General features: G+C 27.6%; 2 protein-coding genes across 5 annotated transcripts in view; both read right to left on the reverse strand.

The window, feature by feature from the left end:
- Positions 1-11,737, reverse strand: LOC145185108 (glycerol-3-phosphate dehydrogenase, mitochondrial-like). 2 transcript variants are annotated; one of them, XM_090096925.1, is made up of 16 exons: positions 11,675-11,737; positions 11,086-11,193; positions 10,939-11,015; positions 10,327-10,430; positions 7,432-7,556; positions 7,086-7,183; positions 6,457-6,620; positions 4,332-4,438; positions 2,936-3,123; positions 2,543-2,736; positions 2,142-2,276; positions 1,876-2,054; positions 1,424-1,564; positions 1,039-1,179; positions 828-899; positions 1-148 (listed from the first exon to the last, which is right to left on the reverse strand). In XM_090096925.1, the coding sequence occupies exons 2-15, from the start codon at positions 11,176-11,178 to the stop codon at positions 843-845; spliced, it is 1,803 nt and encodes a 600-aa protein (XP_089953051.1). In that variant the 5' UTR covers positions 11,179-11,193; positions 11,675-11,737; the 3' UTR covers positions 1-148; positions 828-842. The 2 variants fall into 2 exon arrangements, with proteins under 2 accessions (XP_089953051.1, XP_089953050.1); XM_090096924.1 differs by lacking the exon at positions 11,675-11,737 and having other exon boundaries at positions 11,086-11,436.
- Positions 11,532-18,393, reverse strand: part of LOC145185109 (protein-L-isoaspartate(D-aspartate) O-methyltransferase-like) — a 22,609-nt gene continuing 15,747 nt past the window's right edge. For 2 of the 3 annotated variants that reach the window (XM_090096926.1, XM_090096927.1), the window contains 4 exons: positions 17,613-17,733; positions 17,282-17,367; positions 16,579-16,752; positions 11,532-11,784 (listed from right to left, as the gene is read on the reverse strand). In XM_090096926.1, coding sequence (XP_089953052.1) covers positions 16,579-16,752; positions 17,282-17,367; positions 17,613-17,733 — 381 coding nt within the window. In that variant the 3' untranslated portion in view covers positions 11,532-11,784. Of the gene's footprint in view, positions 11,785-16,578; positions 16,753-17,281; positions 17,383-17,612; positions 17,734-18,393 lie in introns of all 3 variants that reach the window. The other variant, XR_016455336.1, reaches the window with a different exon arrangement.

An 18,393-nucleotide genomic window follows, 5' to 3' on the forward strand; every position in this document is an offset into this window, starting at 1 on the left:
TTTCTCCAAATGAAATCAACTTCTCTTGTTTTAATTACATTACATTATATAATTTTATCTTCGCTAAATACTGACTTTTATCGCTCCACTATAAAAGGACCGATCAAATTGAACGCCGATCAAACGAACTTTGAAGCCAACGAGGTTGCTGCAAAAACAACATAACTTTTCAGTAAAAAGCTCGACTTACATGAATTATAAATAGGGTGGCGCCGGTAAAGTAAGAATAATGTACCTTGAAATAAAAAACATCATAAAACATTTATTTTGTTTATAAATTCAATCATGCAAAACAAACTCAACATGAGCAGCCACGACGGCTTCTTAACGGAGCTTGAATGCGCGATAGTGTCGTATGACTAATTATTTCAGCATTATCTATCTTGACAGCATTTATGATATTATGTGGGACATTGCAATACGATTATTTAGCAATAGGGTGGCTTTCACAATGCGTGTCACCTTCATAGCATCTGTCAGGAACTGACAAGTTCACTTAGTCTCTTTTACTCGGTGACAAAGCTCTTTTGTAGCTGGAGGAACGTGTTAATCTCCTTGGGTGTTCTTCCGGGGTAAAAAGTAACAAGTGGTAGCTCTCTTGTCTCAATGAACTACATTCACATACTCAATAAATTACATTCACATACTGATCTCAATACATGTTCGTATTTAATCTATTAGACTACAAAGTTCATCCTAATTTACTGGCGCCACCATTTGTGTGTGTGTGTCTGTGTGTCTGTCTGTGTGTGTGTGTAAGAGAGAGAGAGAGAGAGAGAGAGAGAGAGAGAGAGAGAGAGAGAGAGAGAGAATATGAAAATACTCACAGCATTGCAAGAAGTTTATTCTCTTTTTAATGAAAATGTCGACAAAAACTTTTTTGCATCTTCAGTTTCTTTCTAAAAAAAACTTAAACTTTACATCAACGTAAAATTCAAATACCAAAAAACGATCAACGAACATTTTACTCTAAAACAATTTTAAAAACCATAAAGTTATGTTTAGTAGTTCAAAAAGATTGAAAAAATCCAAGTTGACCTTCCTTCTTTCCTTGCTCCATCCTAACTGATCCCCCATTGTTGTTACGACAACCGGTAAAATACTAAGTGCACCGCGAACATCTAAATATGCGAGTCGAATTCGACGTGCTACAAAGTCAACAACTGTACAAGCATACTCCTAAAAAGAAAAATCAAACTATCAAAAGCACTACTAAAAGAAAATTCATTTTTAGGGTTTTGTTAAAGTGAAAATCGTTTTAAAAATTTGAGTAGATCAGTTTGTTTTGCGATGAAGAATTTTTTTTTGGATTTAATTATCATTATTACTCATACTTTTATTTCTCGTGCTTAAAAACTCAATTTTCTCTGTATACGAAAAAACCAAAACTGAAGGGAAAAAAAAAACAAATAAAAAAAAAAACCTGTTTTACGCTATACTCGATCTCAGCTTCAATATACGGAAAGTTATGGAGTAATCTTCGTTCACCAGAGTTGTTTCGTGTAGCAAGCTCAGCTATTTCAAACGCTCGATTGCCGTAAGCGTTTGAGAGGTACTCTGCTATCTAAAAACAAAGCCGTAGAAAAATAAGTAAAGTTTTATAGAATAAAGTTTTCAATTGCCTAAATGAGTTTGAAAGTTTGAGAGTTTCTTTTAGGAGTTTCAAACTTATACCATAAAATAAAATAAAGTAATAGCATATTCATCCTACGTGCCTCAACTACCCAGCTCCCCGTGTCTCAGTTTCCTAGTTAATTTACGTAGTACGATTCTCAGTATTTCGTTACAAAGAAATTTGAAAAACCCCTCTCAGATCTGGTTTAAAAACCTACTTTTATTTGAAATTTAAAAAAATTAAAATCAAAATAAACGAACGTCACTATCTAAGCCAAACTTTTGAATGAGTTTTATATATTGGATTTGGTGCCATTCTTGAGCCCCTTCTAAAGGTAATTCTTCTGTGACACATTTATTTACAAAAGAAAATCCTTTCAAGTTGATAACGGCATCAACAGTATCTTGAGCCATAGCACGATAAGTTGTCCACTTTCCACCTAAAAAAAAAAAATGAAGGTTATCCACAAAAAAAATAATTTAATGCACAAATTAACATAAACGTAACACGCAAACGAAGCTGAAACCTGCAATAGTCACAAGCTTGTTATCACTGACATGTACAACATGGTTCCTTGACAAAGATTGTGTATCAGGAGTAGAAGGATCTGACACCAAAGGACGAATTCCACTCCATGACGATAGAATGTCCTCGTGACGAACTAAACGAAAATTTATTTAAACTTTAAATAATTCAACTTTCTACGACTTTATTTTCCCCAAGATCGTTACTATCAAAACATCATTGTGCTTACAACTTTCTTTCGATAACAAGACTCGTTCTACAGTTATAATTTCAAACATATTGAAACAAGATAGATACGTTCTACACTTTTAATTAAACAAACATATTGCAGATGATATGCATGCCAGTTTGACTGTTTTTAAATTTTAAAAATATACACAACGTATAAAGTAAAAAAAAAACCTTGGAGATCAGATGGAAAATATTTGGAAACTTCATTCATGATAAAGTCGATTTCGTCTTGAGTTGGTACTGGAACATCCGTCACATCGCATTTTTTATCAGTAGTTCCAGCTAAAGTACGGCCTTGCCAAGGTAGGAAAAATATCACTCGACCATCGCTTGTCGATGGGTCAATAAGCCCCATTTCACGGGAACTATATTTTGTTAAAATACAATTGTAACATTCAAAATTAAATGCACACATACTTTCAAGAATACATAAACGCAAATATACATCATTAGTGACCTGATAAAAAGTTTAAAAATGAACATTCAATTTTATTTTCCTTGATTAATTACAATAATGCGAAAAATCAAATATGAAAGTAATATAAAAATGTGAAAGGTTATTACCAATAATAGTCAGGCAACACAACATGAACTCCAGAAGCTGGTTGACAAATGCTTTTAGTATTATTGTTATCCATCTTTCTAATTGAGTCAGTAAAAGGACCAGTGGCATTCACAACACATTTGGCTTTTATATCCCACTCTTCGTTAGTAAATTTGTCTCTGACATGTGCACCACAAACTTCATTGTCCTTTTTAAAAGACGTGCGATATTTTTATATGAATAATACAATTATAACCATAAAAATCAATGCAAAAATTTTCTACTTTTAAGACTTAAAAAAAAACAACCATTAAATAGTGGGAAGTTTAACTTTTTACAAATTTAATTCTCCAAAAAACATAACTCATTATACTTTGTAATAAATTAAATTCATATTTTCATCAAAGTTTTTTTGAACTTGTCCTCTAAACTGGAGGCAAGAAAACAGAATTTATAAACTTTATCAAGAAAATGGTTCCAATTACAAATCCTTTCAAGTGGTAAATTTCACTTAGACCGTTTTGAAACAGAAAATGTTCATTTAAACACTAAAAAAATCTAGACAACAGAGAACCCAAGGTGGTGGTTGCGTAGCCAAGTAAAAGTAAAACAAGAATTTCAAATAAGGAGGAAATCATTGGAATAATGTTTCCCATGGAAACAAGTTTTTTTTTTTTTTTTAAGTAGACAAGTTTGCAAGATTTGGTTTTGATTTGAAATCTCTGATTGCACTGTTTTCTCACAACATTCTGAAAAAAGATCTTGTTTTTTTAATGCAATGAAACCTCTACTTTAAACTTCTGCCTGGGACAAAAAAGCATCCTCAGTAACAATAACTATTATTACAGTAAATTTGTAGAAAATAAATCAGTAAAATCATCCATTAAAGATTTTATGAACTTTGTATCAACCCTTGAATTCTGCATCTTTTCAACCCTTGAATTCTGCATCAATTCTAGATCAGCATCTTGACACAACTAATTATACACAACTAATTACACAAAACTAATTACATGCAACTGATTTTTTTTGTTAATTGATGTTATTTCAAAGGGAACTTTTTGTTGAACTGAAAAAACTAGTGTATTCATGCTGAGAAACATTCCAAACAAGGAACTAATAAGAAATTGGGATAACTACAAATTATCAAGTTTTATTTCAATTGTTCAATGTTTAAAAGGTTTTTTGTGCTAGAAAAAATTGTTGTTTTTTAGCAAATTGTTTTTTAGCAGAAGCCCAGTTGCCAAATTGTTTTTTAGCAGAAGCCCAGTCAATAGCCAAGTTAAAGAATCTATTTTTACACAAGAGGTTGCTGAAATTTTGAGAATAACATAAAATGCAACTTGAAAAATTTGTACTCAACTGTATTATGTACAGCCTTTGGTTAATATCTGGTTGATAAACTAAGTTATATACCTGGTTAAAAAGAAGATTAATAACTTCAACATGATTTAAGCAAGATGCACCATTACGTATTGCAGTTAAAGCCAACAACAAGTTCATACGAGCATCGTCTTGTTGCCCTACAAACCATATATTAGTAGCAAAAGGAAAAAAGAAAAAAACTTTCACCACAAAATAAGTCTTGTATCTTCTCAGTTAAAATCAAAATGAACTTTAATCTTAGCATTTTAAAAAGCTAATTAAATGTAATTAATTTTTTTATTGATTTTCTTGATCTTAAATCATCTTGTTTTTTAACTATTTCAATTTTCTTTGTATATTAACTTTTTATAGCACTAAGTCTTTCTGCCATAAATATGCCCTGATTGTTGCCTGAAAAATCTATGGGTAAACTTTGTTCAACTTGATATTTGAAATAAGTTTTAAAAATGATTTTTGTTCAATTTGAGATATTTGAAGCTAGAAAACAAGAATATTGGTAAAAGTGTGCTAGTAAAAAATAAAACTTAAAGGATTTCAGAAGAGCATTAGAAAAATATTAAAATACCTTTGTTGCTTCCTTTATTAACTTTTTTTTTACAAACAAAGAATTTGCTTCAAAATGTTTTATTAAGAAGCAGAAAAAGGAATTCATGATAACTATGTTTTTTATGCCTTCTAAACAAGTTACCACAAAATACTACCTTCATCTCATTAACATGTGAACCTTATTGCTTTAAAAAGAGATTGAAAAAACTTGTTACCTTTTATTACTTATTTTATAATAAAATTTTTTTTTTTGCATGATTTATTTATTTTCAATTTTTCAGATTGCTTTAAAAAATCCATTTAGTTCAAATCATGTGCAGAAACACCTCAAATTAGACCCTGAAATTCCAATACTAGTCTGTAAAATTTAGTTTTAATTTTTTTATCTTTACAATGCTAATATTTTGTAAATTCTTGACTTTAGATCTTTTCATATCTTGTGCTGCTCACAAGCAGTAGAATCTTGTGAAATCAGTTGATCATTGAAGTGGTCCTTATTTAAATGAACACCAAACAACAAATGCTTTCAAGAAAAATATTTTCAAAAAATGATTTTATTAATAAAATTTAAACACTGATTAAACTCAGAAAAAACTTCTGAAAATATGGTATCTCTGAAGGCTGTGACCGTTAATGGTGTTTTGTTTTCAATACGAATTAGAAAACATAAATTGACTATATTTTCACAGTTTGTATAAGATGATCAAAGAGAAGCTGTCATGCTGATTGATAAAGTTTTTGATTATGAATTAAAGGAGAATTTTTGATTGTGAATTAAAAAAGAATATTTGAGCAAAATCCCTGTATAGATCTGTAAAGACTTTTGTAGGGTTGCTCCCTAATTCATTTGTTTTTTTTCTTACTGTTTTTAATTCAAAATTCTAATAACCTATTTATAGGCTTTTCTTTTGAATAATTATCTTTCATTTCATCTTTTTATCTTTCATTTCATCTTTTTATCTTTCATTTCATCTTTTTATCTTTCATTTCATCTTTTTATCTTTCATTTTATCTTTTTATCTTTCATTTCATCTTATTACATTTTATATCATCTTTAATAAGTGTTTACCCCTTAAGTTTCTTTTAAATTCAAACTGATCAGAAAACTAAGCAGAAAAATGAACAGAAATATTTGAAATCCTAAAGCAGTGCAGCCTTATTCAGGCCTGTTTAAAGTAAAAAAACTTAAAAGATAAGAAATTTATAAACATCTTTATCAAAGAATATTTTAATATTAACTTTTGTCAAGTAATTTAGTAATATTATGCAGTTTACATCAATTTATGATTACTCTATTTAATTAAACTATAAATTGATTGTAAATTGGTATAAAATAATTTTCTCAAAATATTTTGTTAAGTATTAAATATGTAGATGATGGAAAAAAATGATATTTAATAATTTTCTTGTTTACAGACCAGTTTTAGCATTTTAGTATTTTGTAGTAACTTGTTTAGAAGAGGTAAAACACATAGTTTACATGAGTTTCTTTTTTCTGCTTCTTAATAAAACATTTTAAAGTAAATTCATTTTTGATAATAACATTTGGTTTTTTAATCTTTTTGTTTATGTATCCTTCTATGGGTTTTGTAAATAATTAAAAAATTACCATCAAAATAAACAATTCCACCACATAAATTTTCCTGTTTTAATGTTGGGAACTGCTCAAGAACTTTTTTCTTGCTTAAATAATAACTTTTCTTCATTAACTCTCGACCAGCAACAAGATCATACATCTTTATACCAATCCAAAAGTATGGCACCTCCCACCATCTTAATGAAATTACAAGAAAACTTTAACTATGTTGTATTATAAATATTCTAAAAAGCACTCCTTAAATAAAATACAATTTTATACATACATCTTATACTACACAATTCTATAAAATAATCTCTAAAAAATGTTAATATTATTTTGAATTAATAGTAACATTATGTGTGTGTGTGTGTGTGTGTGTGTGTGTGTGTGTGTGTGTGTGTGTGTGTGTGTGTGTGTGTGTGTGTGTGTGTGTGTGTGTGTGTGTGTGTGTATATATATATATATATTCACAATAAAATTGATTTTTTTGTGCATAGTAATTAAAAATAGTAAAAAATTACTAAAATTTTATTCAAAACCTTTAATTTAAGTGAATCATAATTCAAACACCACAAAAATTTGTTTTAAATTCTTTTTACTGAGCAAACATAAAATTATCATAAAAATCAAAAAGCTTTTACTATTTTTATCAAACTTACTTGTATAGAGGAAGAAGAATAGGTAGTGTTGATGATACATTAGGAGCATTTTTAAGTAATACTGCACGCTCATGTAATGCTTCTTTAACTAAGCTATACTAAAACAATAACTTTAAAAAATGAAAAGAGAAATAGAAATTTAAAATAAAAATGTCAAGAGAAATGATAATTCATAAATTATATATACTAATAATGTGACAGCAGTAAAAATGTAAACAAATTTAATTCAAAAGATTTGTTTGTAAAACTAATCTGTAGATATAATTCAATTAACAAATTACCTTCTACTTCATTTCAATCAATGCCACTCATTAGAATTAAAGAAAATATTTACATTGTAACTTACTTGTTCTATGTCAAGATTCATAATGGCTGCTTGCAGATATCTAACACCACCATGAATAAGTTTTGTACTTCTACTGCTAGTGCCAGATGAATAATCTTCTTTTTCTACTAAAGCTGTTTTTAGACCTGAAATTTTAAATGGTCATGAAAATTCTAAAATAACAAACATTTTAAATTCCAAAAAAGGCTATCAGTCTAAAAAGTCAACAACAATGTTTCATTTTGAATGCAACAATCCAAACAATATTTTTATGGAGAAAAAGATCACAAAGCTAAATTTTTCATTTTGAAGTATAAAGGTTTGCAAGATAAATTTAAAAATACATAGTTAAAATTTTTTTTAAATTGATGAAATTAATATTTTCCTCAGAAAATTTGTGATATTTATTTGAATTTAGGACATTTAGTTACATATTTGTATTCTAAATCACTGAGCCATAGACTTCTAGTTTTCCATGCTATTATTTATTTAAAAATTATTTATATGGAGATTTTTTTTTTTAATACAAATAATTAAAATTTTATAATTTAAAATTTTTTTTACTCTTTTTTACTTCCTTTTTATTCCTCTTTTTAACTAATACTTAAAACAATTTGAGAAAATTAAAGAAAAAAGATTTCAAATTCAGGATTTTATGTGGTTTTATTTTTTTTAAGTGTAGGGTCTAATTTTACACAATCTTATTAAGTGTGCTGGTCAACATAATTTTACACAATATTATAAAGTGTGCTGGTCAACATTTAACACTTTAAAAATTGTAACAAAAAGTCTTTACAGGGTATTCATTTCTCTTATCCTTTAAATTTTTTGGCTAAACTGAAAGTTTCTTTTCATTAGTTTTTGCTTGAAACTTTTATATCACAAATAAAGTATAAAGTACTCAAAGTACTTAGATACTCAAAACACTCAAAGTACTAAAAATCAGTTTGAGTTGAAAACTCAAATATTCAACAATTCAAAGTTAAAAACCTTTAGTAAAAGCTTTCTCATCAGGAGTTTTTTTCCAATATCAATTTTATTCATTTCACTAGGATGACCAGCGTGGCAAATTAAAAAAATTGATTGGAATTGTTATATATGATAACAACTCATGCATTTACTGCTTTATTACCCAGCATGAGCATCTTTACTTTAACAAGTTTGGAAACACTGATATTTGGGTCAAAATTAGTGTTTCCGATTTTCAATTTTAATGGAACTAATGAAGTTTGAAGTAATGATTGATGAGATTTGTTTTTGTCTTTTAAGTTTTAGCTCATTGTTTGATTAACTTTCAATTCTACAATAGATAAAAAGCTATTATCTTTACATCTTTAACTTCATTTTAAAAATGTTCTTCTCATTTTTGTCAGAGGTGTTGAAAAAAAAAAAAAAAAAAAAAAAAAAGTAAAAATCTACTGTCTCTCTATGAAATATATCATTATTCCACATCCACTGAATCGTTTTATAAATTTAACAAAATAAAAATAAATATACTAATATTAATTCTAATTACAAAATAAATAGTAGAAAACTGCGAGCGAAAAATCCTGAGAAATCTTTATATGGCTCAGCCATCAACACATGGTTAAATTAGTGGTTAAAAATTTAGAAAAGTCATTACATGGATTAGCCATTTTTAACCATATGCCAAACCATTAACATATGGTCAAATACCAACCATTTGTTAAAATCGTGGCATAACTTATAAGTCTCACAACCATTAAGTAACCATTAAGCTATGGTAATATTTTAACAATTATAAAAATATAAACACTTTTAAAAAGTTTCTGTTGTGTAACAACTGAAAGCAAAAGTTTGTGCAAGCTTTAAGAAGAATAAAGAGATGATCAATTTATGAAATGCAAAAAAGAGTTGAAGACAGGTATTACTTGTAGAGATATTGTAACAGCATATACAAAGAAGAATAAATGCAAATATGGAAGGCTTAAAAAATGTGATTTCACCTTAAAGTTAGATGTTATTGTAAAAAAATATGGTAAGGATAGTGTATGTGAGCATGATAAATTAAGATGGAAATGTACAACATGTTATTGATATTTTATAGTGCATTGCACCATCAGACTCTTAGTGCTCCGCACCATGATATTGAATGTGCTAGTGTTATGTAACAATTGGATCACAATCCACTAAATATCTCACACAAAATACTTTTTGATGGGTTTTTATTATATCTACAGTAAACAAAACCTTAATAAACTACAAAATGTTGTATATCTCTATCTAATGGTGCAAGACCTCTCAGATTTAAATTACCAAAAATTAATTTTTCACCTTCAAGGCAACAAATCCGGCTGTGCTATATAGTAGACTATAGAACTGTTAGCAGATGCTAGCTTATAACTACCCTCTGGTATGTAAATGATATTGCATGATACTCCACCATTTGGTGAATACTAAGAGTAGTCATTTGTAAAGTCAATCTGTGGAAATGAGTTGTACATTTCCAAGTTAACTAATGCACATTTATATTTTTTATTTTGTCCAACTGTAATGGAAGAATAAATTTAGTTCTGAATTATGTTTTGTTATCAGACAATAATATTGCATACTTTTGTTAGATGCTCTATTATTAACCAATTCAGTATTACAACATTTAATCTCTAACATATTAAAATCAAATTGCATTTTTTACTTATACTGCAAAAAATGCAAAATATATGAAGCTATCATTCAAACAATGTGCTAAAAATGAGATTTTTAAAAACGATTTTTTTTTCTTGGACAAAATAGTTTTATTTCAGTTTTTGCATTTTTGATATCAGGGATGTGTCCCCTTCCAAAAAGTTTCTCTGGAACATCAAGTTGGAGTTATAGCCTTCTCAGGCCATATTTGATCTTACTTTATTTGGAAGATAATTTCAATAAATCTAAAAAAAAAAAGAAAAGTGAAACCTCGAGTACAAGCATCAAGGGCAACACCACAGCCAGTGGCTCCACCACCAATAATTAATACATCATATTCATTGCCACTTTTTAATAAGGACAACAACTCATTTCTAAGAAAATCATCAGAAATCTGAATTTGCAGAAAAAAACTATAGGAAAAATGTCTAAAACCTTAACAAAAGAATGTTTCTTAAAGTAAGTGTTCAATATATGGGGAAATTTAGGAAAAATTGCCTTGCAAAATATGAACAATTTTTTTTCATTTCTTACTACAAAAGGTTTTAAATAACTTTAAATTACTTTTTTCAAAAATTTTAATGTTTGTTACATATTCTATCTTGCTACAAACCATATCTTGCATACAAACCATACAGTTCATATGCATTTTTTATTATCAAACATGAAAAAAAAAAAACATTTTCAGAATACTTTATTGCAAATGGATTATGATAAAATAATTTATTTGACTTAATAAGGAAGAGTAAACTTTTTGAATTTACTTTTTTTTCCTTTTTAATTCCTTGTTATTGAAATAGTCAGCTTTAATAGTTAGCTGTCATAATGTTACCTAAACTTAGTACTTTAAATTGAAGTAGAAAATTATAGTTGAAATCTAACCTGGTTGGCAGTGATTTCTTTAACAACAATGACTCTGAAGTTGTAAGAGACTCTGAAGCAACAACATTAATGATTGGCTGAAAAATATTTAAAAAATTAAAAATTTGTAAGAAATCTAAAATCAAAATGATAAAATAAACAAAGTACCTTATCAGAAATATATTCCTTAAGCTTGTATGCTAATAAAGCGCTAATCCCAAAACCAAAACCTCTTGAGGCAACATGAAGCATGTTAACCATTTTATAACTAAAAAACTATAAGATTAAGTACCTTATCAGAAATATATTCCTTAAGCTTCTATGCTAAATAAGATTAAGATACCATTAAAAGTTTAAAAAAAAAAAAAAAAAAGAAAGAGTAAAATATAAACTTAGTTATCTAAAGAAAAAGCTCATGCTTTATTTTTTTAATTCATTAAGTTTAATCAAATAACAAAAATGGCGAAATCTATTATGAAAAATTACAATTAACAAAATTTTGAAATTAAAATCTTGCTGATCAAATATTGTTAGAACAAAGTAAATTTTTAAAAAAAGCAGCAAAACAAAAGAGAAACTGAAAAATAACCAAATGTAACAAAGACAAGTAATTTATCAAAAGATATGCAACATATTTAAAAAAAAAAAAAATGTAACATTACAAACAAAAATATGTTAAAGTAAAAACTAAAGTAATAATTTTTTTCAAGTAATGTGTTGTTATTATTATTCAAAACAAGACAATGCTGATAAATACTCCTCAAACAACATCTGATAAAATTTGCTTAGAGCCAAGCTTTATCCTGAAGCTGGAAACCAAACTAATGTTGATTTTCAAGAAACAAATTTTTTAGGAGCATTGAATCTCTAAAAAAGAAAATCAAAAAAAAAAAATTTTAATATTCTAAAATATATAAATAATTAATAGAACACAAAAAACTTTATTGAATTTTAAATAGAAAATTACTTTAAATAATACATAAAAGATAAATTTATCTACACTCTTAAAAAAGTTATGCCAAATATTTTCTGATTGATTCAGCTTTTATTTTGTCTGAGTCCACTGGAAATATCTGAAAGTTCCATCAAATTATCAATCCTTGAACCTGAAAAAAAGCCTTTGCATAACTTGAAAAATTGAGGGTATGATTTTGCTATTTTGAAACATCAGCATTGTAAATTACAAAAACTTTACTAACAAAAAATTTAAAAGCAAAAGGAATATCTAATTAAGTTATTTACAAATGGATGTTGACCAAAATCACCATACCAGTAGCAAACCTTTTAGAATAGTGTCAACAAGATGACAGTAAATCTAAAATGTACTCAGAAAGTAAAAAATTTACCTTGATATTTTTTGTTGGCAAATACGCAATATCACAAGTAGTCTTAAAGTTTCATATGGAATTACAGGTAAATAATTCAATTCATTAAAGTACTACTGAGTTTAAGAATTGTTTCCAATACCAAATTTATGATATACTTAGTTATTTACTACATAAAACAACTGAAAACATACTTGGAAGTGATAGAAAACTAAATAGAAGATTTAAACAAATGGAAAATACTTTTTAAGGGGGATATATACATACATTATTTGTCAAATGTCTATCCATAGCAGAGCTGAACCTTAGAATAATGATGGATTCATTATGACAACATCACAGATGGATTCATTATGACAACATCATAAAGTGTAGTGACCCTCTTCTTCATATGATTGTGATGAGTTAAAACAGAACTTTAGAAAATGATTATTTCATGTAACATACGGCTATGATCCAAAAACATAAAGATCAACCTGTCTTCTCAAAAAGTGTAATCAAATGGTATCAACAAAATGGTATCAACTTTGTCCCAAAAGATATGATGAAAAATTTTGGGCAAGCATGAAAAGCAAGCTACGTGAGAAGGGCAAAATTGACAAACTTTTAAATATTTTTTTCAGATTTTAAAACGTCATCATTTTTTATGTTTTATCTATATCAAAATTCATAAATATTTACAGATCAAAAAAATGGAACTTGCTCTGCATTTGCTTAAATAAGTTCTTAAAGTGCATCTAAAAAAGAAAAATTGTCCATCTGCTGCTGAATTGTGAACCCACTGCTCATTTTATTCAAGTCTTCTTTTTAAATTTCCCTATTTTATCAGTGCATGCTTTATGCACTCAAAAATTGTATGCTTAAGTCAAATGCTTTTTTAAAAAAAGAATTAATTATATTGATGTAATGATATTGCACATTTTAATGCATTAAATAAATTATTTATTTTATACAGGAAACTATAGCCATGAAAACCATACTGGGTTCACTTTTTCCTAATATTCACTTTTTGTAATTCATATTCACTTTCTTATAATTTCACTTGGGGCTCATGCCAATAGAGTGTTAATATGGGTTGCAGTAAAAGGTATTTATTGTTATTAACATTGTTATTAAAAGTAGAATGTCAAGAGCAATAGACCATGTGCTTAAATTTTGTTTTGTCATGGATATAATTTATGTAGAGGAGTGCAAAAATGTTTTGCATTTTTTAAAATAGAATGTGATAGCAATACTTGGTGAGTTTAAAGTTTTATAGTAGATGTGTTTGTCTATCTATCTGTCTGTCTTTGTGTTTGTTTTGTACATGCGTTGTGTGTATAAGTGTATGTGTTTAAAGTTTTATAGTAGATGTGTTTGTCTATCTATCTGTCTGTCTTTGTGTTTGTTTTGTACATGCGTTGTGTGTATAAGTGTATGTGTGTGTTTATGTGTCTGAATGTGTTAGAGAAATAAGCATCTGAACAAAAAATTTTATTATGAATAAATTTTGGCATTTTATTTCAGAAAAAAAAATTTTTTTATGAAAACTTTTATGATTATTCTGAAAGCAAAGTTAATTATGGTTTCAGATAACATTAAAATTATGTCAATTAACTTTGTTTGCTCAAAATTTAACAATTCTTTAAGGGGTGTTAAAAATCTCCACAAAAGATAATTATCTAAACAAAAACAAAGTTGTCAGTGATAATTTAAAAAGAATTTATACTAATAATTCAATGTATTTTGTGATCAATTAAGGAGTAACTGCTAACAATCAACTGATAATTTTCAAATTGATTTGTTATTGAAATCATCAAGAATGGGAGTTAAACCAAGGGATATTTGTAAGCCAAGCACAAACTAGTTATTGACTAGTTCAAGTAAGGAAAAACACTCCAATTAGTATAAGAAGCAACTGGAATGGCATTAAGAACATCAGTGACTTGATTAAAAATTCAGAAAGGTTCAGATATATGAAAATTTATCCAAGATTAGGAACTAAGCACAAAATGACATCCTAAATTGATCAAAAAATTGTGAAAATGGTGCAGGAAATCCAATTTTTATCAGCAGCAAAAGTGTTGAACCTTCTTGAATTCAAAATCAATTGATAGAGAATAGATTTAAAACAAAAGTGAAAAAAACAAAAGACACGGATTATCTAGGAAAATCATTCTGAAAAAAGTTTTGTGGAATGACAAGTCAAAATTTAACCTTGTCCAATAGAGCTTAAAAAGTATGGAGAAACAAAGGTGAAACATTTAAATTCAGTTGAATTTAAAGAATAGTGAAATTTGTTAGCGGCAATTTTATGATGTGGGGATCTTTGACTTGGAAAGGAACAGGAAAACTGGAGTTTATTAATGGAGTTATGGACTCTGAGGTTTATGCCAACAATCTCAATAAAAATCTTCTGGCCTTAACTCAAAAACTGCCAATCAGAAAATATTTTATCTTCCGACAAGTTAACAAGCCCAAGTGTATGTCAAAAAAAGTAAAAAGGTTTTTCACCCAGAAGAAGATTGAGTTACTTAAATGGCTGGCTCAAAGTCCAGATCTCAATCCAATTAAATACCCGTGGGCTATTCTGGATAAAAAAACTAGCACACAATGTTTAAAAAAAATTAGCTGAATATATATATAATTCCAATATTGTGAAGCCAGTGCTTTGGTAGGGGTGTTAACAAAATCAATAGGTCACTTAAAAATCTGTCGTCAGTCTAGATAATTTATAATTAGCTCAGGCTTTTTTGTCAAACTGGTTCAGGTACATTGCCTGAATATTCATTAGGACTTTTTCCAAACAAGTTCAGGCAATTCACTTATAAATTTGTACAAATTATATGAACTTTTTTAAGAGTGTAAAAGTCATTTGATGCTAAATTTTCCAGCAATGCAACCTAAACTTAATAAAAAACCATTAATGTAATTCTCTAATTTTTTCCAAAAAATAATTTTTAACAAACTAATAACGGCGGGTTTTTTGTTATTAGAAACATAACATAGTACAGTAAAGTGTGTACACGAAATAAATGTGAAAGTAGAAAAACAACTAAAAAAAAGTACTCCTCAATTTTTATTTCGAACCAAGTAATAATTTTAATACAATAATATAAGAAGATCAAACATTAAAAAAAAAATTAACTATTCCTGTGGGAATCTAATAAAATTTCGAGCTTTTGCTTTAGTGGTACCCATAAGCTTGCGCACAGAATAAGAATCAAAACTATTTGATGCTTTTTTAAATGATATTTTAATATCTTTAATGTTTCTGCAAAGCTTTTTTGTTTTTTTCATTTTTCTTTTAATAATAGCCCAGTACTTTTCAATAACTCTCAATTCTGGGCAGTTTTGAGGATTTTCTGTTTTAGGCACAAATTTCACATTATTCTTTTTATACCATTCCATAGCTAGTCTACAAAAATGAATTGATGCTAAATCAGGCCAGAACACAGGTCTGTTATTGTGTGATTTAATGAGAGGTAAAAGGCGTTTTTGTAAACATTCTTTAACATATATTTGACCAGAAAGTGTGGACTGAGAAATATAAGGTGCTGATTTTTTGCCACAACTGCAAATAGCTTGCCAAATCAAAGCTTTTTTAGCGAACTTGTCATGTTTTGTGTATTTAAATTTCTTATCTGCTTTTCCTCTATATTTGGCAATATAATAAACAGCACCAGGAATTTGTTGATGATCGTACTTGATATAAGTTTCATCATCTTCAATAAAACAGAAATTTTTAGAAATAAAAATGTCATACAACTTTCTGCCGCGGGTTCTTGCACTTTTTTGTTGGGTTTCAGAACGGTTGGGTACTTTTTGTGCTTTGAAAGAATGAAAACCATGTTTGTTTCTAACTTTTGCAACAAAACTATGAGAAACTCCATATATTTTTGATTGTTCCCTGAGTGAAAGGCTTGGGTTATTCTTAAAACTGTTAACCAGTTTTCTAACTAGTTTTATATCTTTAAAACCTTCCTTTCTTCCACCACCAGATTTGCGTTTGATCGATTTTGTATGAGAAAAACGTTGAATAACATGACTAACAGTGTATGGATGTATTTGCAACAATTTTTCTATCGAATTGTAGCTACTATTAGGATTTTGTAAATATTTGTGCATATTTTTTTCTCTTACATCAAAGGCAAATAAAAAGTCAATTCTGTGACTATGGGTTGCATGACTGGATGATTTCATATGAAATTATTTGTAAACAGTTTTCTAGAAAATAGACTTGTATTTGAAATTTGCTACAAAATGCAGCACTTTTATGCCACTTGTTTGGCTTTAAATTAAGTTAAGAATATTAATATGAGTTATAAAAAGCGTAGGAAAGAGTTCTCAAAAATACCTAAGATTGCAATTGATGACTTTTATCAGTTAATGGAACATAAATGACACCCATAAGTTGTGTTTCTTTAATACTTCCATCAGGAAGTTTGTCACACTGCAGCAGATTTTGGTTACCTCCTTCAGGTCCTACTGGTATGATAAGACGCCCACCAATTTTTAACTGATTTAAAAGCTATGAGAAAATAAAAAAAACATAACTTTGATTGTTTAAATTTATAAGCATAGACATTTATAGAGAATGATATGTGCACAATATGTACAAGTGCACAATAATTGCTATGTTAAAACATTTAATATGGCCTAAGAAGTTGTACAATGACTGCTAATAATTATACAACATCATTGCCATATTATATACATCAATTATCCATATTATATTGATTCTCTATGGGATGAGGTCGGAAAAAAGGTCAGCAATTTATTTTTTTTTTTAACTTTTTTTTTTTTTTTAATAGATTAATTCTTTTCTTTAAATCAAGTTTTGGTGCTAATTTCCTGATGTTTATTAAAACTTCAAACTGGAGGCTAATGTAAGCTGGAGAAAAGATACAATAATTTCTCATATCATAACTTGATAAATACAAAATAATGAAATTTATAAAAATAGGTATAGTATAGCTATTTCATATTTTCTGACAATCAATGGAATATTTAATGGCCCTACAAAAATAAAAAAAATTAAAGTTAAAAAAAAAACATACTGATTGAGGAAGAACAGGAGCAGCGGCTCCTACATGTATTGCATCATATGGTGCACCTTCCAGATAACCATGTCGACCATCTCCAACTTTGACAAATCATTCTTATTTTTAAAATTTTTAATTCCAAAATATTTTATACAATTCATATAATAAAAAGATAAAATAATTTTTTTAAAAACATTTCTTTTATTATGATGTATTATTAATGCTCACATTCAACATTTGCATATAAAAATTTTGAATTGAAAAAAGATTAAAAACCGTCAACTTTCATTAAAGCCTTACATTATTTTTTGTCAATTATTTTTTTAATATTTAAAAACAGACATACCAATTAGCTTAACAACACCACTATCAATTAATTCTTTGTTTCCCTTCATAATGTTCATTTTAGACTGATGGACAAGCTCAGCAATATGATCAATCCCATATACTTTTCCAATACTTCCTACCTTAAAAAAGAAAACAGAACTTAATAAATTCAAATCAAAAATCTAATAAAACTTAATTAAAAGCAGACTAACAATTTGTTAATAATGATGTCCAACAAAATCTCTAACACAGATTTACATTTAAAATTTATAATTACAGTTTGTTATTTTTGCTTTTTCACTTGAAGTAATGTGATACAATAAACTAATAAAAACACTTACTAGTCCTAAAATTAGTTCCAAAAGTACTAGTTGCTAAATTAAGCACTTGTAGACTTAAAATAATATTTCAAAAGTTAAATCATTACAAAATTTAGCTTAATTTAAATTGGAAAATGATTTTTAGAAAAAACTAATAACATATTTACTAAAAGAAAAAAAAACTCTCTATGAAAAAAAAAATTTTTTTGTCTATAATCAAACAATATCTTATAAAAACAAAAAAAGTATTTTTTGGTTTTTATAAGAAAACAAACTAATTTCTAGTAAAGCAACAATTTTTAATGTTTTTTAAGTTAATGAGAATTTAGATATAAAAATAATTTCCAAAATTGTTCTCATTAGTCTGATAAATATGATTATAGGATACAGTTTGAAACTCGAGAACCCTAATTTAGAATATGGATGATGATAATAACTCAAATGTTTTACTAATTGCTGAACTTAAAGAAAAACAGTAAA

Source organism: Hydra viridissima, unplaced genomic scaffold (genome assembly GCF_058129835.1).
Source record: "Hydra viridissima isolate aposymbiotic clone 2 unplaced genomic scaffold, HvirCarnegie_v1 scaffold_9, whole genome shotgun sequence".
In the NCBI taxonomy this organism is placed as follows: Eukaryota; Metazoa; Cnidaria; class Hydrozoa; order Anthoathecata; family Hydridae; genus Hydra; species Hydra viridissima.

Bases quoted from the DNA above. Each gene is read 5' to 3' on its own strand.
- LOC145185108 (XM_090096925.1), bottom strand. From the start codon at position 11,178: ATGGTTAACATGCTTCATGTTGCCTCAAGAGGTTTTGGTTTTGGGATT. The intron at 10,431-10,938 runs GTTAGATTTCAA...TGATTTTCTTAG, and splicing joins AAGAAATCACTGCCAACCAG to AAATGAGTTGTTGTCCTTAT. The intron at 2,277-2,542 runs GTTTTTTTTTTA...ATTTTCGTTTAG, and splicing joins TTTTCCATCTGATCTCCAAG to TTCGTCACGAGGACATTCTA.